This window comes from Cydia amplana, chromosome 2 (assembly GCF_948474715.1).
Source record: "Cydia amplana chromosome 2, ilCydAmpl1.1, whole genome shotgun sequence".
Classification (NCBI taxonomy): domain Eukaryota; kingdom Metazoa; phylum Arthropoda; class Insecta; order Lepidoptera; family Tortricidae; genus Cydia; species Cydia amplana.
In genome coordinates this window covers 13566373-13585563 of record NC_086070.1, presented here as the reverse complement: position 1 = coordinate 13585563, position 19191 = coordinate 13566373, and the positions used below count along the sequence as shown (strand labels likewise).

The 19191-nt window shown below is 37.6% G+C and overlaps 1 protein-coding gene across 1 annotated transcript; it reads right to left on the bottom strand.

Moving 5' to 3' along the window:
- Positions 1-7936: 7936 nt before the first annotated feature.
- LOC134656257 (uncharacterized) lies at positions 7937-9836 on the bottom strand. Its single transcript, XM_063511775.1, has 2 exons — positions 9831-9836; positions 7937-9344 (listed from the first exon to the last, which is right to left on the bottom strand). Exons 1-2 carry the CDS (start codon positions 9834-9836, stop codon positions 8466-8468), a joined length of 885 nt encoding a protein of 294 aa, XP_063367845.1. The 3' UTR covers positions 7937-8465.
- Positions 9837-19191: the final 9355 nt, after the last annotated feature.

Genomic DNA, 19191 nt, shown 5'->3' with positions numbered 1-19191 from the left:
TTATAATCAAATTATATTAGGTATTGCATGTATACTCGGACGTTCACACTTTATTCGTACCGACTGTACTCGCGACCGGCCTATTGGCTGACGTCATGGAAAGATCTAGAAGCCGGTTGCGCGAGCGCAGCCCTCCCGCCGCTGTCCGCGGAGAGTCAGTCCGCGCCAGCCACCTTTGCATACGCACGTACCGCCGCGCACACGGAGCCTATCCGTGTCGTCTCGCGCGCCGTACGAATTTTAACCTTTTTAATTTAATTGAGGTGTGCGCGGACACCTTATTAATTTATAAATTTGCTCAGCGACGTTTTCGCATATTACGATTCCCGCACCCACGTATTGGTAAGTGCAAAGTGTTGAACGTTTCATTAGAATAAGTAGCTTTAGTGTTAAAGTAGTTTGTTATTCGATTCATATTAATCGCAAAACCTAAATTTAATATTACGTTCCATTCCATCTTTTGCTAAATGCTTTTAGCTCCAGAATGATCTAGCAATTTCCTTTGTTCTCGTAGTGGCGGGTACGAGTAAGTATGTGTACGTACCCTCCTACTTATTTAAATTCACTTCTTTGTTCTTTGTTCTTCTTTCTTTCTTTACTCTGTGCTTTTCCTTCGTTTTTGTAACTCCGCTCTGCTTGTGAACACAAACACGCTTTCTGCTTATGGTGCACCGGCTTCCCCATGGTCCCATCATCATCATCACAGGGTGTTCACAAAAGCAGAGCGAGCAGGAACACCTTACTAAGACATCTGGAAATCCACAGGGTGCGTCGTAACGTTTTAAATCCAAGACCGTCGGCCGACAAACTCCATCACCACCTCGACGGCAGGGTTGGAGCCATAGCCGTTCGCCCGCCGTCGCCCCTGCTCCTCTTCAGCGCTGTCGAGTGACACCCACCTGCTGCGGACCCTCGACCAGCCAGGGCAGTACCGGATCTCGGGTGCAAATTTAGACGGGCCTTGACCACCCACGACCCTATTCCAAACTTAGTTTTTTTATTTAAATAAATATTGAATTTGTTAACGAGTTGGTAGTACTTCTTTTACCTTCCCTACCAACAGGGACGTACTTCCCCCTTAACGTTACATTGGCGCCCTTAAACGTGGTCTGGTCTAGATTTGCCCCGCAGAATTTGTGTGTTTGTTGTTTTTATTTTTGTGAAACGTTGTTTTTTTTTGGTTGCATGTAACTAAGGTGTACCCCGATAATAATAATAATTTTAATTATTTATTAATAATCAAATTGTAATTTTAACATTCTATAATAATATAACTCATTTTGTGTGTCTTAATTTATATTGGATTTTTAAATCATCCTGTGCTAGTGCAGTGTAGCCTAGTACAGTCAGTCAAGTATTTGATGAATATTTTTTCTTGTGCAATATTTTATTCTGTTGTCTTGTGGTACACACTAGTTGCAATAATTAATGCTTTTTCTGTTTTTATTTTTGTGAATGTATATTTTTTATTTTTTGATTTTTGCTTGAATTTTTTTTTTGCCAACCAAAACGTTACGTAGTTTATTATTGTAACAGGCGGAGTAGTGTTAGTTAAAACCAAGCGTTCAACACTTTCCACGGTTGTCATTTTGCACGGTATTATTATTATTATTTTAAATTAAATTTTAATAAAATGGAATTTCCCGTGAAATTTTTGTCACTCCAAAAGCCGGAGTTGGAGTATGAGGTTAGCATTCGTGGTGAGACACCGGGTTCCACCGTCCAGGACTTGCGGAAACAAATTTCGAAATTAGGGCCTTTGTTTCCTTCCGAGGATATTTTAGAAAGTAATTTCTCTGTCGCTGCAGATTTAAAGGGCGTTAGTGATGCTCTCGCGAAAGTTCAGTCGCATTTAGATTCTCGACCAGATAGGAACGTTTTGCTTCGCACACAAAACCTCTTAAATCATTTACATCACCGTCTCAACCGTATAGTATATGACGAAACGACCAAACCCATGTTTGAAGTTTGCGACCAGGAGTATCGAGCTCTTACAGCTAGATTTAACTCCATCAAGGACACGGCTGCCGCGACCGTTGGGCCTGCCCCGAACGCCGAACCCGTTGTTAGCACTGCACCGATAAGCGTAAACGTCACATGCGACCGTGGTAGTCACAACGAGCTTTGTAAGATCAAGTTTGATGGCAAGTCTTGCGTCCGTGCCTTCGTGGTACGCATAACTGAATTTTGTGAGGCTAGGTCTATTTCGGATTCTAAACTTTTGTCCTATGCCACAGAGATTTTTACTGGTGATGCACTACACTGGTACCGAAATATTAAGGGTCAAGTGTCCACCTGGGTTGAACTCGCCACGTTGCTTAAACAAGATTTCGGTCAGAAAGACTATGATTATAGGCTGGGTAATGAGATTCGGTCACGCACGCAGGGTGAATCCGAGAACATTACCGTGTACCTATCAATCATGGCCGGGTTATTCTCACGTCTCTCTAAACCTTTACCGGAGGACGAGAAATTAGAGATCCTCCTCCATAACATCAGGCCTTGCTATGCCAGTACTTTAGCGTCAGCAGCCGCGATTACTGACATAGATACGTTACGTAATCACTGTCGTAACTACGAAAGTATTCAGGCACGTCTTGCCGACTTTCGCGAACCACCCAGACGGACAGCTGACACCTTGGCACCTGAGTTTGCCTATACTGGTAATAGTTATAACAAGAATGGTAACAAGAATTTCACATACAGGAATAACAATAATAAACAATATAATCAATATAATTCTAATCAAAATAATAATAGGTATTTTACTAACAACAATAATAAACAATATAATCAATTTCATTCAAATCACAATAATAATAAGTCTTTTACAAATAACAATAATTTTAACAAATTTAACAACATGAAACAGGTACATGCAGTTACTTCTACACCCTCGGCCAAAACTTTGTATTGCCCTAGATGTCGCAATAATAGCCACAACTTGCGTCAGTGCCCAGCTAATAAGGACGAAATTTATTGTTTTAAGTGTGGACATAAAGGTGTCAAGTCCCCAGATTGCCCTACTTGCAAAAAGGATAAACCTTCCACCTCAAAAAACTAAATAGACAGAATTGTGCCCACCATCTGGTTAATCATTTTGATCCTTTAGATTGGAGCAAATGGCTGAAAACGATCAACATTTTTTTCAGTTCGTATAAGATCGACGCAATTCTGAATGATGATCCCAGTATTGATAATCGTCCTTATGCAACGGTACAAGTTAATGGTATTAATATGACAGGTTTACTCGATTCTGGTGCTGCTATAACTGTGTTAAAAAGTGAGGCTCATCCAGCACTCCAAGGTTTACCTATTCATAAGGATCAAATTATTTCAGCCATAGGGGTTGGCAAACGTGTTATGCAGAGCCGGGGTTACATTAACTTGCCTGTACATTTTCAAGATAAGTTCCGTTTTATTACCGCTCATATAGTGCCAGATGTAAACACGGATTTTATATTAGGCGTAGATTTTTGGCGTAAATTTAATATTCTTCCTAACTTAAGTAGTGTGTCAGTAGTACAGGAGGAACCAAAGCCAGATAATCCTACATTTATTCATGGCTATGATCATTTAAGCGTGTCGGAGAAGTCCATTGCTGACAACATCATTGCACAGTTCGAGGATATTTCTGCCGAACGCAAGGGTTTAGGTAAGACCAGTCTTATTGAACACCGTCTAGATACCGGGGATGCTCAGCCGATCCGGCAACGGTATTATCGTATGTCGCCTGAGAAACAACGGATCCTCGTCGAACAGGTCGACGAAATGCTTAGTCTCGACGTTATCGAGCCCTGCGAAAGCGCCTGGTCTTCACCTGTCCTACTCGTCACGAAGAAGAATGGTCAGCCTCGTTTCTGCCTTGACAGTCGCAAGCTGAATTCCGTTACTCGTAAGGATGCGTACAATTTACCTTATGTTACGGAAATATTGGACAATCTGCGCGACGCTCGCTACCTTACGAGTATCGATTTGTCCAAGGCCTTTTGGCAGATTCCAATTGCTGTCGAGGATAGGGACAAAACTGCCTTCTATGTTCCTGGTCGTGGTACTTTCCGTTTTAAAAGAACCGCATTTGGCCTCACAAATGCGCCAGCAACGCAGCAACGTTTAGTTGATCTTCTCTTCAGAGAGTTTGACTTAAAAGTCTTTGCCTACTTAGATGACATAATTATAGTTTCCGAGGACTTTAATTCTCATGTGTCACTTCTTCTGCGGGTATTAGATAAACTTCGCCAAGCAAACCTGACAGTAAACTTGGAAAAGTGTCAATTCTTTAGAAGTCAACTTAAGTACTTAGGATACGTTGTTGATAGCCAAGGTCTTCGCACGGACCCAGGTAAGGTAGACGCCATCTTAAACTATCCGACACCTACTAGTGTCAAGGACATAAAGAAATTTTTAGGAACTGCCACCTGGTACCGTAGGTTTGTGCCACAGTTTAGTACAATAGCAGGTCCTCTTAATCAGCTGACATCCACGCGGAAAGGTAGACCGCCTTTCAAGTGGACTCCTGAAGCCGATGCTGCCTTTAGCAAGCTGAAAGAATGTTTAGTTTCAGCTCCAGTGTTGTCTTGCCCTGATTACAACAAGTCGTTCGAAGTGCATACAGATGCGAGTAACTATGGCGTAGGAGGAATGCTGACTCAAATTATTGACGGTAAGGAACACCCGGTAGCTTACATGAGCAAATCCTTGTCACCGGCTGAACGTAATTACAGCATAACGGAGCGTGAAACACTTGCAGTAATTATAGCTCTTGAGCATTGGAGGTGTTATTTGGAGAATGGACAGCCGTTCACTGTCTTTACAGACCACAGTGCCTTAAAGTGGTTCCTTTCTCTAAGTAACCCTACTGGTCGTCTGGCTCGCTGGGGAGTACGTTTGTCGTGTTTCAATTTCGAGCTCAAACATCGTCGAGGCGTGGATAATGTGATTCCCGACGCTCTTTCCAGAGCTGTCCCTATTAGCGCTATCGATTTGTCAAATTCTTACCTTAATACGTCAGATGCATGGTACAAAAATATTTATAACTCTTGCTTAACAAAACCTCAAAATTTTCCTAATTTTTTCATTAAGAACGGTTCTTTGTATAGATTGTGTAAAAATAAACACGAGCAAACCTCTGAGTTCTCTTGGAAGGAAGTCGTCCCTAGCGAATTTCGTCACGATGTTTTGGTACAAAATCATTCTGAACCCATGGCTGGACATCTAGGTATCTTTAAAACGTATCGTCGATTGGCGTTGAGATACTTCTGGCCAGGGATGCATAACGACGTCGTAAAATTTGTAGGCTCGTGTAATAAGTGTTTACAGTATAAACATCAAAACCATCAGGTGCTTGGTGAAATGGGTCGCCCCAAACAATGTTGTCGACCTCTTCAAATGGTTTCGATTGACCTTATGGGCCCTCTGCCTATCACTCGAAAACAAAACCAATATATCCTGGTCATAACTTGCTGTTTTTCTAAATTTTGCCTTATATTTCCTATTCGTAATGCCACTTCAACTATAATCACCAAAATTATAGAGGACCAACTTTTTTTAGTTCATGGGGTTCCTCAAACAATTTTTCTCGACAACGGCAGTCAATTTACTAGCGGCATGACCGTAGATTTGTTTAAAAAATATAATGTACCCAATGTATTCTATACGCCTAGATACACACCGCAGGTTAATCCCGTCGAACGTCAGAATCGCACAATTGTCACTTGCTTATCAACATTTGTCAATGAAGATCATAGGACTTGGGATTTGTTTATACCAAAGGTACAGTTTGCCATGAATAACGCTGCAAATGAAGTAACAGGTTACACTCCTTCGTTCTTAGTATATGCCAGAGATCTTGTGACTTGTGGTACGCATTACGTGGATAATGACCTCGGTAGGAACTTAATGTTTTTACCACGTGACATTTACGCCGAAAATCTAGGTTGCATGTCTGAAATATTTGATAATGTACAGGCAAAGTTATATCAAGCTCATGCAAAGAATACCGCTCATTATAATCTACGTCGTAAACATGTCGAATTTAATGTAGGAGATATAGTAATGAAACGTGCTTATGTTTTAAGTGACAAAGATAAGTACTTCAGTAAAAAACTTGCTCCGAAGTTTATACAGTGTCGTATTCTTGAAAAGAAGTCGCCTTTGGTTTATGTTTTGGAGGACATGTCTGGCAAGAATTTAGGGACTTGGCACATAAAAGATTTAAAATTATCAGGTTTAAATAAATAATATATGTTTTATCAAAATTGTTGCATTATTTCCCAATTCGCGTTTTTAATATCTATCTCAGTGCTTAAAATGTATTTGTATTGGTTTCCGGTTGAATGATAACTGGTTACCTGCAAAAGTCCGGGCGCATTAGCATCTGTAGTTAAAAAACTAGATACTAATGTTTTTTTATGATTGCGTGATGTATGATAGGTAGAATGAAATAGTAAATGCAAATACGAAAACGTATATTGCGCGGATTTTATTCTGAGGAACAAAATCCTTTTCCGGCGCGAGGGGGTAATGTAACGTTGCACGTACATATTTTAATTATAAGCTTTAATTATTTTATTTTTACACCTTAAACTAATATAATTTTAACGAATTAACTTATTTATAATCGATTTTAAATTATTACGGCATGAATTATTATTTTACATTTTAATCTTAATTAATTATTATTTTAAATTTTACTAATTATTTATTTATACACTTTTATTAATGAATTTTATATTTACATAAATTGTCTTATTCTACTTTACTATAGTAAAGTAAGACTAAATAAACATTTTGATGTATAGTTATAATCAAATTATATTAGGTATTGCATGTATACTCGGACGTTCACACTTTATTCGTACCGACTGTACTCGCGACCGGCCTATTGGCTGACGTCATGGAAAGATCTAGAAGCCGGTTGCGCGAGCGCAGCCCTCCCGCCGCTGTCCGCGGAGAGTCAGTCCGCGCCAGCCACCTTTGCATACGCACGTACCGCCGCGCACACGGAGCCTATCCGTGTCGTCTCGCGCGCCGTACGAATTTTAACCTTTTTAATTTAATTGAGGTGTGCGCGGACACCTTATTAATTTATAAATTTGCTCAGCGACGTTTTCGCATATTACGATTCCCGCACCCACGTATTGGTAAGTGCAAAGTGTTGAACGTTTCATTAGAATAAGTAGCTTTAGTGTTAAAGTAGTTTGTTATTCGATTCATATTAATCGCAAAACCTAAATTTAATATTACGTTCCATTCCATCTTTTGCTAAATGCTTTTAGCTCCAGAATGATCTAGCAATTTCCTTTGTTCTCGTAGTGGCGGGTACGAGTAAGTATGTGTACGTACCCTCCTACTTATTTAAATTCACTTCTTTGTTCTTTGTTCTTCTTTCTTTCTTTACTCTGTGCTTTTCCTTCGTTTTTGTAACTCCGCTCTGCTTGTGAACACAAACACGCTTTCTGCTTATGGTGCACCGGCTTCCCCATGGTCCCATCATCATCATCACAGGGTGTTCACAAAAGCAGAGCGAGCAGGAACACCTTACTAAGACATCTGGAAATCCACAGGGTGCGTCGTAACGTTTTAAATCCAAGACCGTCGGCCGACAAACTCCATCACCACCTCGACGGCAGGGTTGGAGCCATAGCCGTTCGCCCGCCGTCGCCCCTGCTCCTCTTCAGCGCTGTCGAGTGACACCCACCTGCTGCGGACCCTCGACCAGCCAGGGCAGTACCGGATCTCGGGTGCAAATTTAGACGGGCCTTGACCACCCACGACCCTATTCCAAACTTAGTTTTTTTATTTAAATAAATATTGAATTTGTTAACGAGTTGGTAGTACTTCTTTTACCTTCCCTACCAACAGGGACGTACTTCCCCCTTAACGTTACAAAACAACCTTACTTCTCTCGTTCTTACAAGATCGTTGTGCTCGTGTATGATCGTGCGAATACTGCTTAATAAAATCAAAGGTTATTTTTATATTTTTTAAGGATGGCATCCGTGTTCATATAGCTTATATAGTTTGTCAAAGGACTTTCTCATTTCAAACATAGACAGAGAGAATCATACTATCTTTGTCTTACACTAGTACTAGCACCCAAAAGAAAAGGATGAGTATAGTTTTCCTGGTTCTTACTGACTGACAAATTGGTTTGACCAACTATATTGCACAATTATATTGAATGAACGAATATTGAATGGTACTGACTGGCAGAATAAGTTTGTACCCTTAACTTTTAAAAGATAATTAAAGAGGGAAATTGTTTTTGACATTTTTGACGTGAAGGTTCGATTGAATGATGCTTAATGCTTAAATAATTATTATTTTACCTTATTTCCTCGCATGTTTAGAGAAAAGCACTATATATGCCTCGGCAGGAATAGCAATTCGTGGATTCGTCTTCTTTGTCGACAAAATCGAAACTCATCCACGAATTGCCCTTTCCCGGCCTCTGCAATAATGTACTATTTCTCAATAAATTCTTGTCGTTTTATAGTATTTTTCTTTCGTTTCTCACGAAGCCCACCTTTCATCTTGATCATATAATAATCAGCATCATTTTTTAAAATAGACAGTAGTTTTAGTAGGCTTGGTCGTTTTCTTTTGCCCACGAGACCATTAATTTTACTGTGCCATCCTTCAAGACAATTATTTGTCCTTACAAGCTCCCGGTATACCGACCACTTTTCTTTAAATTGTATAGGCTCCAACCATTGCCCCTCAAAGTATGTTTTAAATTCAAGCATTTCGTCATCATCTGAATCGTATAGGTCATCCAAGATGTATTCCCATCCTTCCAGTATTAAATCAACCGGTAAAAATGGTAGTACTTGTGTTAAAGCAACTATTCTCTTGTCATGTTGCCTTTTTGTAATGCGCAACTTTTTGGCCTTTCTCTGAATGGCTCTGGCGTAGTGATACCAGCATCCTTTTACTATAGCTTGCGGGAATACTTCGGAGATGGCATTCATTGCAGCAGTTTCGTAGTCAGTCATAAACTGTGACGGATTAAACCCTGGCAAGTGTCGTTTGATTATGTTAAAAACAGTAACGTAGCTTTGTGTCGTGCTATCCGTCATGAAAACATAAATCAAAGGGACGATGTTTAGACTGTCGGTGGTGGACCCGACGTCCCCGTGGATTGTGTACATCTGTTGGAAAGGTGATGGGCAACTATGGAACGTACCATCGCCATAAAATATCTTATAGGTGTTAATCCTTTTTTTAGCTTCTTCTGAGCAGAATGCTATTATGCAAGTTTCATCACATCGATACTCTTCCAATTTGAAGTCGACAAATTTTGGCGGGATCTCAACCTCAGCGTGTTGTTTAGTGTTGAGTCGCTCACTCGTGAGGCACCTCATTTGTACCACTCATTTTGTTAATTTGTCGCAGTACTTCGTACCGCAAAAATGTCTTACTTCACTCCTCTATTCATTTTACTTGATTCTAAAATTATCTTTCTCCTAAAAGTTCTATTCTTAACCTCCAGAATTGCACTCCAATTAAAAGTTACTATTTATTTATTTATAAAGGAAGTGATGAATACATAAATATGTATAGACATTAAATATTTTTGTCGCCGTTGGAATTAATGGAATAGTCGACGCTGAAAATATGCTAGTACCTCACCTCATTTGAAGTAAGACATTGTAACACCTCATTTTAGTAAATGAGGTACTCATACAAACTCATTTTAAATTGATGTCCTACCCATCACTAGTGTTGTTGAAATACTAATTTTGATACACCGGCTGCTCGTTTTCTACTATTATACAGACCAGTTTTCACGGAGCTATAACTAGGTATTTTAGTTATGAAATCAGTACCGGCATCTTTCAACGGCATTATGTGCTGTTCGTATATGCTTTTAATAGGATTTAACGACTCACTCGCTGCATTTCGCATCTGTCCCATTTGATAAGCTAGTTCATTTTTTGTATAATCTGGAACGCAACGGTCGTGTTCCTTGTTCTGTATGATCCGCAAACCCTGTGTGAAAAAATAAAGGATGAGAATAAGCTTAGCATAAATAAACCTTATTATATGACACGGAACTTCCTCGTGTCATTCCTCACTAACAACATCATAATTTACTTTTATTATAGTCTAAAAATTGTAATAAATTGATTAAAACTTACATGAATGGTAATCGTTCCGCGGCATTTTTGTGTTTTTTTATTACAGCATGTCCATACTGACGGCCCTTTTTTATACGTTTTATTTTTATGGTATTGATGCCCTTTATTCAGTAATACGCAACCACCTTTACGGCGTAAGAATACAATTTTGTTGTGATCTATTATTTCCTCCATCTTCCGTCCGTCCGGTTCAATAAATTGACATTGATCAGATGTTGACATTATGAACTGACATCGCATCAAATAAAATATAGAAAAGTTTATCAAATGCCAGTGTCTAGTAATGAATTAAGATTAGATAACCTTTATGTGTCATCCGGACAGCAAAATATCAAGTCTACGGTTATGTCCGATCAATCGATCCAACAGGAAGAAAAAACAACCTCGTGGTTCGATCGATCGAACAAGACGAACTTTTAAAATCCCATTACTCCGATAGTAGGACTGACAGGATTTGAGAAGTTCTTATAGTCCGATCAATCGAGCCAACAGGAAAAAAAAATATTCGTATTCCGATTGATCGGACTAGTCAATCGGACCATGCGACCTAAGGGAATTTTCCCTTACGCCGCGTGGTCCGATCGGCTTGTCCGATCAATCGGACTACGAATATTTTTTTTTCCCGTTGGCTCGATTGATCGAACTCTAAATTTCTCGTAGCCCGATTATCGAATTATTAGGAAAATTGATTTCCTTGTAGTCCGAATGATCGGACCACAGGGACATTTTTTTTTCCTGTTAAAGCGATTGATCGGACTATTTTTATAGAAACTGTTTTGTTAAGTCCAGCTAAAAATACATGAAGGCTATCTCATCTTAGCTTAGGTACTAGAAACTGGCATGAGATAAAAATTACAAATAAACATTAGTTACTTACGTACGTGTTACTATGATTTAGATTATTATTTTTTTATTCGCTCTTTTATCGTAAATAAAATAACTAATACAGTACATTGATTACTTAACTAAGTAAATAACACTTTCGACATATGAACAGAATACAAAATTCACCACGAAAGGATCGGTCGAACGACCAGGAAGAATAAAATTTATGTAATCGTATTAAGAGGATTTTACAAAGTCTCGTGGCTCGATCGATCGAACTAGATGAACTTTTAAAATCCCGTTAATCCGATAGTAGGACTACAAGACTTCAATAAGTACTTATCGTCCGATCAATCGAGCCAACAGGAAAAAAAAATATTCTTAGTCCGATTGATCGGACAAGCCGATCGGACCACGCGGCGTAAGGGTATTTTGTCGGGGAGATAGAATTATGATTGGAACAAATGAATAGTACCATTTTCATTCGTCTTGGAAGTTGTTGTATCACCAATTGTCTATGATTAAAAAAAAGCATAAAGTCAGTTGTCAATTTATGTCATTCATTCAAATTGTTTGCGATTTATAAGAGGTTTATTTTAAATAATATTAAATTAATAATGTCTATACTGAGTGAGGTCCGCAAACTATTATTTAAGCTCGTAAATAATTACGACAATGTGCGAAGTCGACGTGTAGCGTTGTATAACGAAAAACTGCAATGTTTACAAGTCCTAAACAAATATAAACAAATTAGGAGGTTGGTGCTCTATAAATATTTTGATACCTACTTAGCATTTAGCATATTTGGCATAGTACTTATGTAATTTTTTGGTGATGGATTAATATTACGGTATTATCGAGCTAGGTCTTATTTACACTACATCTTATTTTTCGCCTTGTTACAATGGTATATGGTGAGAAAGTGTATATAAACATAGGTATGTGTTTATTGTTGACTGTACTTTACAATCTTTACATAGTGGTAGAGATTATGTGAGCTGACTTTGAGTGCACGTCAACGTATATTTAACTTATATCCTTAGGTACCTTATGTGTGCACAGAAAATCAAAAATATTTTCTAGTATCATAACTATAATTCCTACTACACAAAGTGTTACCAGCCCAAGATTTTTTGAATTTCCCGCCAAACATTTGTGTAATATTTTAGTAGCCAGACTCTATCACGCCCACTGAAAAAAAAATTACGAAACAATACGATATTCCACGTTAACGAGCCAAGTTGATCAACATGTTTTATTTTGGATTACTGAACAGCCTCAAATTTAATGTTGGTTACCTAATGTAGGTATTTGTCGAAAAAGCCTTACCGTTATCCAAATGAGTGGATCGAGCCGAAGCGCATTAGCGATTAAAATATAAAGGGCAGACTAGAACTACCCATTAGGTGGTACAGACAGTGAATGGTGGACCTAATTTAAGTCGAAGAACTTTTGCATTGTGATCTTGGACATTAAACATTTTAATATAAACAACCGCATGAGTAAACGCGTAAGTTGTCATAGGAAAACAGTAAGAAATCAAATATAGTTCATTTTTTATTTCTTACTGTTTTCCTATGACAACTTACATTTAATTGAAAAACGCTTTTTAAAAATCAAAAACTATTACTTATGAAAGCAGAAGAATATAAATGATCGTATTAGATTCATAATTGTTACATATTTGCCGTAACTTATTTTTAAAATGTGTTTTTCAATTAAAAGACACATCAAGATTGTTTACCTTATTTCTAATGCTAAAAAAAACGAACTATAGTTAAGGGGAGGAATTTACTATGAAAATGGGATATGGAATAGAAACAATATTTTAATAACTATTATGTTATTAAAATATTGTTTCTATTCCATATCCCATATATTAAAAACAAGCCATTTTTTGTGGCACTGTAACCATGCTTCAAACCGCACGTAACAAAAAATGCATTGTAAAACAATTCTGTGCCTGTGACTCGCTTGATTTTCTCATGGTCTCCTAACCTAAAAGAATGACAAAGTGTTTGGTATCTTCGTGTTAATTGACACCATTTATCTATCGATTAAGTACGCCTCTTAATCACCGGGAAACCCTTAATTACCATTAATTTTACAGGCCTAAAGCACCTACCGTTGTTTAGTCGTTCCATTAACCATTTTTGTTTCTATATAAATCCTCGATTACATGAGATAAAAATTATGTATATTTGTGTTCAATTAGCAAGAACTGTAGTCACAAAGCTAAAATGAATTTGAGCTTATGTAACTCGGCCTAAGTATACAACGTAGACGATTTTTTTTTAAATAAATAGCAGATGCTCTCTGGGTCTAAACGTTAATTCAGTTTATAAAACAAAACTCAACAAACATTCTTCTTTACTTAACTTCGTCAGGTTTTATTCCATAAGTATTCGAGTATTTTCGGAATAAGCAGCCCGTGACAGATCAGAAGATAGATGGCATCCCTATATCTCGGTTTTTCTACTACAATAAATACGATACCAGATACAGAAGTCAGCTGTTACGCCAGCCACTTATATGAAATATCTATGTTTGGCGAGAAATCGTATTAGGTAAAAGTTTTTGGCAAAAATTTCATTTTTGGTACAAGTTTTTATCGCTGAATGTACTTTTCTTACGACAGACAACTAATACTCATCGAGACAATTCTAAAAACCCCTAACACAATTAGGTTGCGTTGTTTCATCTCAGAGTTCCTATGGCCACCTCCTGTCTCCATCATCAGATCAGCTGGATGGTACCATAATATTGCATTGTCACCCGACTTACATGTGTATGCAAAATTTTTGCTCAATCGGAAACCGGGAAGTGAATCAAATTTACCTTGGAAGATTTGATTACAGGCAGACAACGGGACAGGTGAAACTAAATAAAGCTTGTAAAAATTGATGTTAAACATAAACTACTTTGTAGGGTTTAAAGCTAGCAAAGAACGAAGGTTCAAAATATGTGATGTTAAGGCTCATTCTGAATTTACTACCATTAATTACAAGCATCTACGGTTTAAATTAAATAAAAAATATACTGATATTTATTTTTACGGAATTCCTAAACTAAGGAGGGATTGACAAAATGAATTGTCGATATATCTGTTATCGATATGTAGGTACCTCAACTCTATAGACTTATGATTATGGTTGACACTAGACACTGCCTTTTGGCATTAAGTCCGCCATTTGTATATAATTGTATATCTTTGTGCAGTTAAGTTTAAATAAATAAATATAAAATACTGACAGCCTATTGTGTCCAATATAGTGGTTATTTTTTATGACTTTTTTTTCTAATAGCCACAATTCTGCCACATAAATAAATTGTTCGAAAATAATTAGTTTTTATATTCAGGTACTATATAGTGAAGAAAGGTATATGTCGACTTGTATTTGATTTATATCTTTGAGTTACAACACATTATAATTTTCTTAACTATATTTTACTTTTACTTGTTTTTCTTATAGATAACAGGTTTCTCGATGCTTTATTTTGTCAATCCATCGTTTTTGCTAGAAAAAGTTTTAACTATGTAAGTAATTATAATTAAAAAAAACTTAACTCCCTAGGGATTTTTTGTTGTTTCTCCCGCTAAGCCTGCGTAAAATGCCTGCACCATTTATGAGCAATAACGATTAAAGGGGATAAGTCGTACACGCTAGTCACTAGCTGTAGCTTCTTCAACAATCAGTAATGTTTTGGACAGTCAAGTGAACAACTTCCTATTTTACGGTAGACTAGGGAACGCGGACGTGGAATAACTGAAATTACGCAATACACATGCGAAATCTAGCAGACAAATAGTTGGATCACAAACAAAACGGGCCAACGAGAGAGACATTTCAAAGCGCAGTATGAAATATGAGTGCCTACCCGGCCACTGTGTTTGTGGGTACTCGTGTTATATAATTATATTTGGTAAGAGCATTTTAGAGTAACGATTTGTTTTCATCCACATTTTATTGAACAAAAAATTAAAAAATATCACTTAAAATCGCCCAGAATGGCCAAAAGCTAAAACGGACAATACAAGCCACCCCCAGATAATGGAAAATGATGCAGACAGATGATAATGACAACTAAGTAGCTACCAGGTAGGTGGATATAGGGCGCAAACTGAAGTGAGTGTTGATAGGACACTAATAGCTTAGTTTGACTAAGCTATTTAAAACTATAAATACTTTAACATGGGAAGTAGACAACGCAGCAGCAATTTAAGGAAAATATTACCATCCGTTAAGTAAAAAGTGTGCAATATGAGATAGGCGGTTTTAAATGATATTTTAGATTACATTATTATTAACCTTTTGGACGCCAATGACCGATATATCCGCACCGTAGGTTCAACGCCAAAGACCGATTAATCGGTCACAGACCACAGAGCAACATAGACCTACGTGCATATGCATAAAGTTCAATTTCAGTTTTGACACTTCGGTGACGTGACGTGGCGTCAGCGTGGCAGCTGTTGTATTTGACACGGCGTCGAAAAGGTTAACTATTAGTACAAGTAATAAGTGAAGTACGACCCCTGCAATAAAGTTCCATATTTAACTAACGTCAAACTTGATCAACACAAGTAGTAAAGACAAAAATATGAAGGAAATGTGTACTAATTTAGTTTCTATACGTAGTCGTTTGATAGTTAAACAAAGAAGAAACGTAAATATGATACCCAATTGGATTGGAGTTAACGGCGTGTCGAGCAAGCTGGATAAGCCACAGCCGTCACTGCACATGAAACATGCCGGGCGCGTGACGTGAGATTTGAGTCGTCACGACAAATGGCGGCAAATTCAGAAGAATTGCTTTTGCAATTAAATTTAAGTTGGAGAATTAATTTCATGTTATGTTGGCTGTGATTTTTTTTCTTATTATACATATGTATATGTTGGACACGCCAGACGAATCTATTGCGCGAAGCATTCGTGTAAATAAGTTTTTGTCATATACGATATTTTTAAAACAAAATTTATAAATTGTCGTAGATCAACATATTAAATTGAAACCATTTCACAAACTTAATTATCGTTAGAGTTGCATTATTGTTTTACTAGTTCTAGACCTATTTCTTGTCCAGCATTAGACCACACCCATGGCAGCATAATAGTTTATTTTCTCCCAACTTTAAATGATGCAAAAAATGAACCCAATTAAACTCTAGCAGTCGTATCTCAGTAAGAACCCCTGGGCGGTTTTTACACGACTGCCCCAAAAAAGGAGTGTATTGTTTTCAGGGTTCATGTTTGTATGTGGGTGGGTGGGTATGTAAGTTTCTTTGTTCCACTCTAGCAGCTAAATGCCTTAACCGATTTACATGAATGATATTCTATCTATATCTTTAAATGAGCAATTCTTGTATCTATCTATCTATCTAATACCGTTAAACGAGCAATTCTTGTTTATTTATTTTATTATTATTATATATATTTCGGGGATCTCGAAAACGGCTCTAACGATTTCGATGAAATTTGCTATACGGCGGTTTTTGGGGGCGAAAAATCGATCTAGCTAGGTCTTCTAATACCTTTAAACGAGCAATTCTTGTTTATTTATTTATTTATTTATTTATATATATATATATTTCGGGGATCTCGAAAACGGCTCTAACGATTTCGATGAAATTTGCTATACGGCGGTTTTTGGGGGCGAAAAATCGATCTAGCTAGGTCTTATCTCTGGGAAAACGCGCATTTTTGAGTTCTTATATGTTTTCCGAGCAAAGCTCGGTCTCCCAGATATTATATTACTAGCTGAGGTACCCGGCTTCGCTCAGAGAGTAGACATGTGACTGTGTGGTAGTTGCAAAAATCAATGGCGCCCAATATTCCAGAGTTCACAACATTCGAGAGTGTTCTGGAACATTCGACAACACTCCAGAATGTTCTTAAATGTTGTGGAATACTCTCGAACGCTCTGGAGTGTTCTAGAAATGTCTAGAGGGCAAATTATCTATCCTTATATCTTCAAAAGCACCACCCTTCAGGTAAGAACAGGAACCTTCTTCATGGAAATATATTCCAGAATATTCTGGGATGTTCTCGAACATTCGAACCTCACGACGGATCTTGCTTTATATACCCCTACCAATAGGTAGCTCCGCTCGGACCCTATAAAAAAGCCTTCGAATGGTCCAGAATATTCCATAACATTCGAAAGTGTTCTGGAATGTTCCACAATGATCTAGATTGTTCTCAAACATTTGAAAACATTCCAGAATATTCCGAAATGCTGTGGAATGCTCTCGAATTTCCCCGAATGTTCTGGACTGTTTTAGAAATGTCTAGCCTCCGAGACCCGAGACACCACCCCAGGTACAAATTTTTGAAGGTAAATGTTTCACGTTCGATTCTGAACTTTCGTCTATTAAGTTAAGGTTCAATATTCAATAACCATATGACTGCTTCTAAGTCTGGGTGTAGGCGAAACTTTCAGCCCTTATATATCTTCAAAAGCACACGCTTCAGGTAAAAACGGGAAACTTCTTCATTGACGGGAGATAGAGGGCTACCACACCATATAACTTCATCGATCGTATCGGGGCTCATTTCTGAGTTTTAGCGGCACGCACATTGTACACTTTCTTTTATAATATATATATTGATTAAAATCCTTACATCATCCCGAGTAACATAGGCTATGTGACGTCATTATAAATACAATATAGCGGGCTTAATACGCCATAATCGCCATATTACGCAACCTTTAGAAAAACATTTAGCTTTACAGTTTGCTTTTGATTTGCAGTCGTGTTTTTTAATTTTTAATTATTTTTTTCTCTGTCAGTCTAATTAAGCCTTCATTGAAGTAAAAGAGAAAGATCCCCGCAATTTACAAATTTCGGTTTTCGCGGTAGCCCCTCACTCCCCTCAGGTGCAAAATTTTAAAACTGTGAAGTAGGAGTTTAAACATTTCAATATAAATAAAAACTTCTTACATTTTGGTTAGGGACGCAACGTGCTAGACTCGCACATTGAGAGGAGCTAGAGAAAGAGAACCAGGCATTGCATAATGTATAAATATACAAAGCACTACACTTTTGCCGTACGAGACGTAAGTAGGTACAGATTAAACGGACAAATAAGATATGAAATATATAAAGAAAAAAAAGGTTAAGGTTTGAAGGAAAGTTAGTTTTTAATATTCACCCGTCTAATTAAAAACTTTTTTAAAAACAAACGAACAACACAGGACATTTTTAAACATGGCGGCCGCATTGTGGCGGCGGAACAAAGGAGTCATTTCTCGAGGAGCGCTGTATCGATATATTTCTAGTCTGTGCACTGAATGCAGTGTTTGCGGGGCCTGAATTGCGACCGCCGCCGGCTGCGGGTCGCATACTTTACGTCTATGTAAAATAGAAGTTTCATTTGAAGACTGCAAGAAATTACCAACCTGAGAAACACAGTTCAAATGAAAAACATACAACTAATATTTGGATTGTCAGGTTTGCATGTACCTACTTTAGGTTCCGTACCGTATGAAAATATAAAATTATAAATATCTAAACAATACGAGTACCTTAAGCAAAACTAATTGTACAATGTTCTGGGAACATCAGATCTTAAAATTACGTTATATGGTAACAGTAATTCTACTGTATAAGAGCGCTCTAATAATACTCGGAATACATCGACAAATTTCAGGACGTACATAAGTTGATTTTAGATATTTGTTATTTTAAACTTCAAAATTAGTCTTAATGGCTAGCAAAGAAGTGACACATCAAAATGAGTGGTAAAATTGTCCATTAAAATACAATAAGTGGTCCCGAATCAATTTTCGATAGCGACCCGAACGCACTAATGGAACGCTTACAGCGCCAAATCAGCGATTATTAATGATGCTGTCAACGAGCAAGAAGGCAAAGATTGCAAGAAAGTAAAGATTGATCAGAGAAAAAAAGAGTTGTTGGCTGCGAGGACTTCGAACTGTATAAAATTATTAGCATTGATGAACTTTTCGTTTGAATTAATAATATACTTACAGAGCTCTAGAATAAGGAACTGCAAATCCCAACATAGCATAATGATAACGCGAGAGATTGGCTCAACCCCCATTTAGACGGATCAAGAACTTGCATGTAATTTTCGTCACATTGCGGTTTCTGGTCGATCGACTGAATTTATTGTAAACTTAGCAATGTATCGAATAATGCATGCAAAACCTTGATCCGTCTAAATGGGACTTTAATCGTTTATCGGTCAAGGTAAAGAAG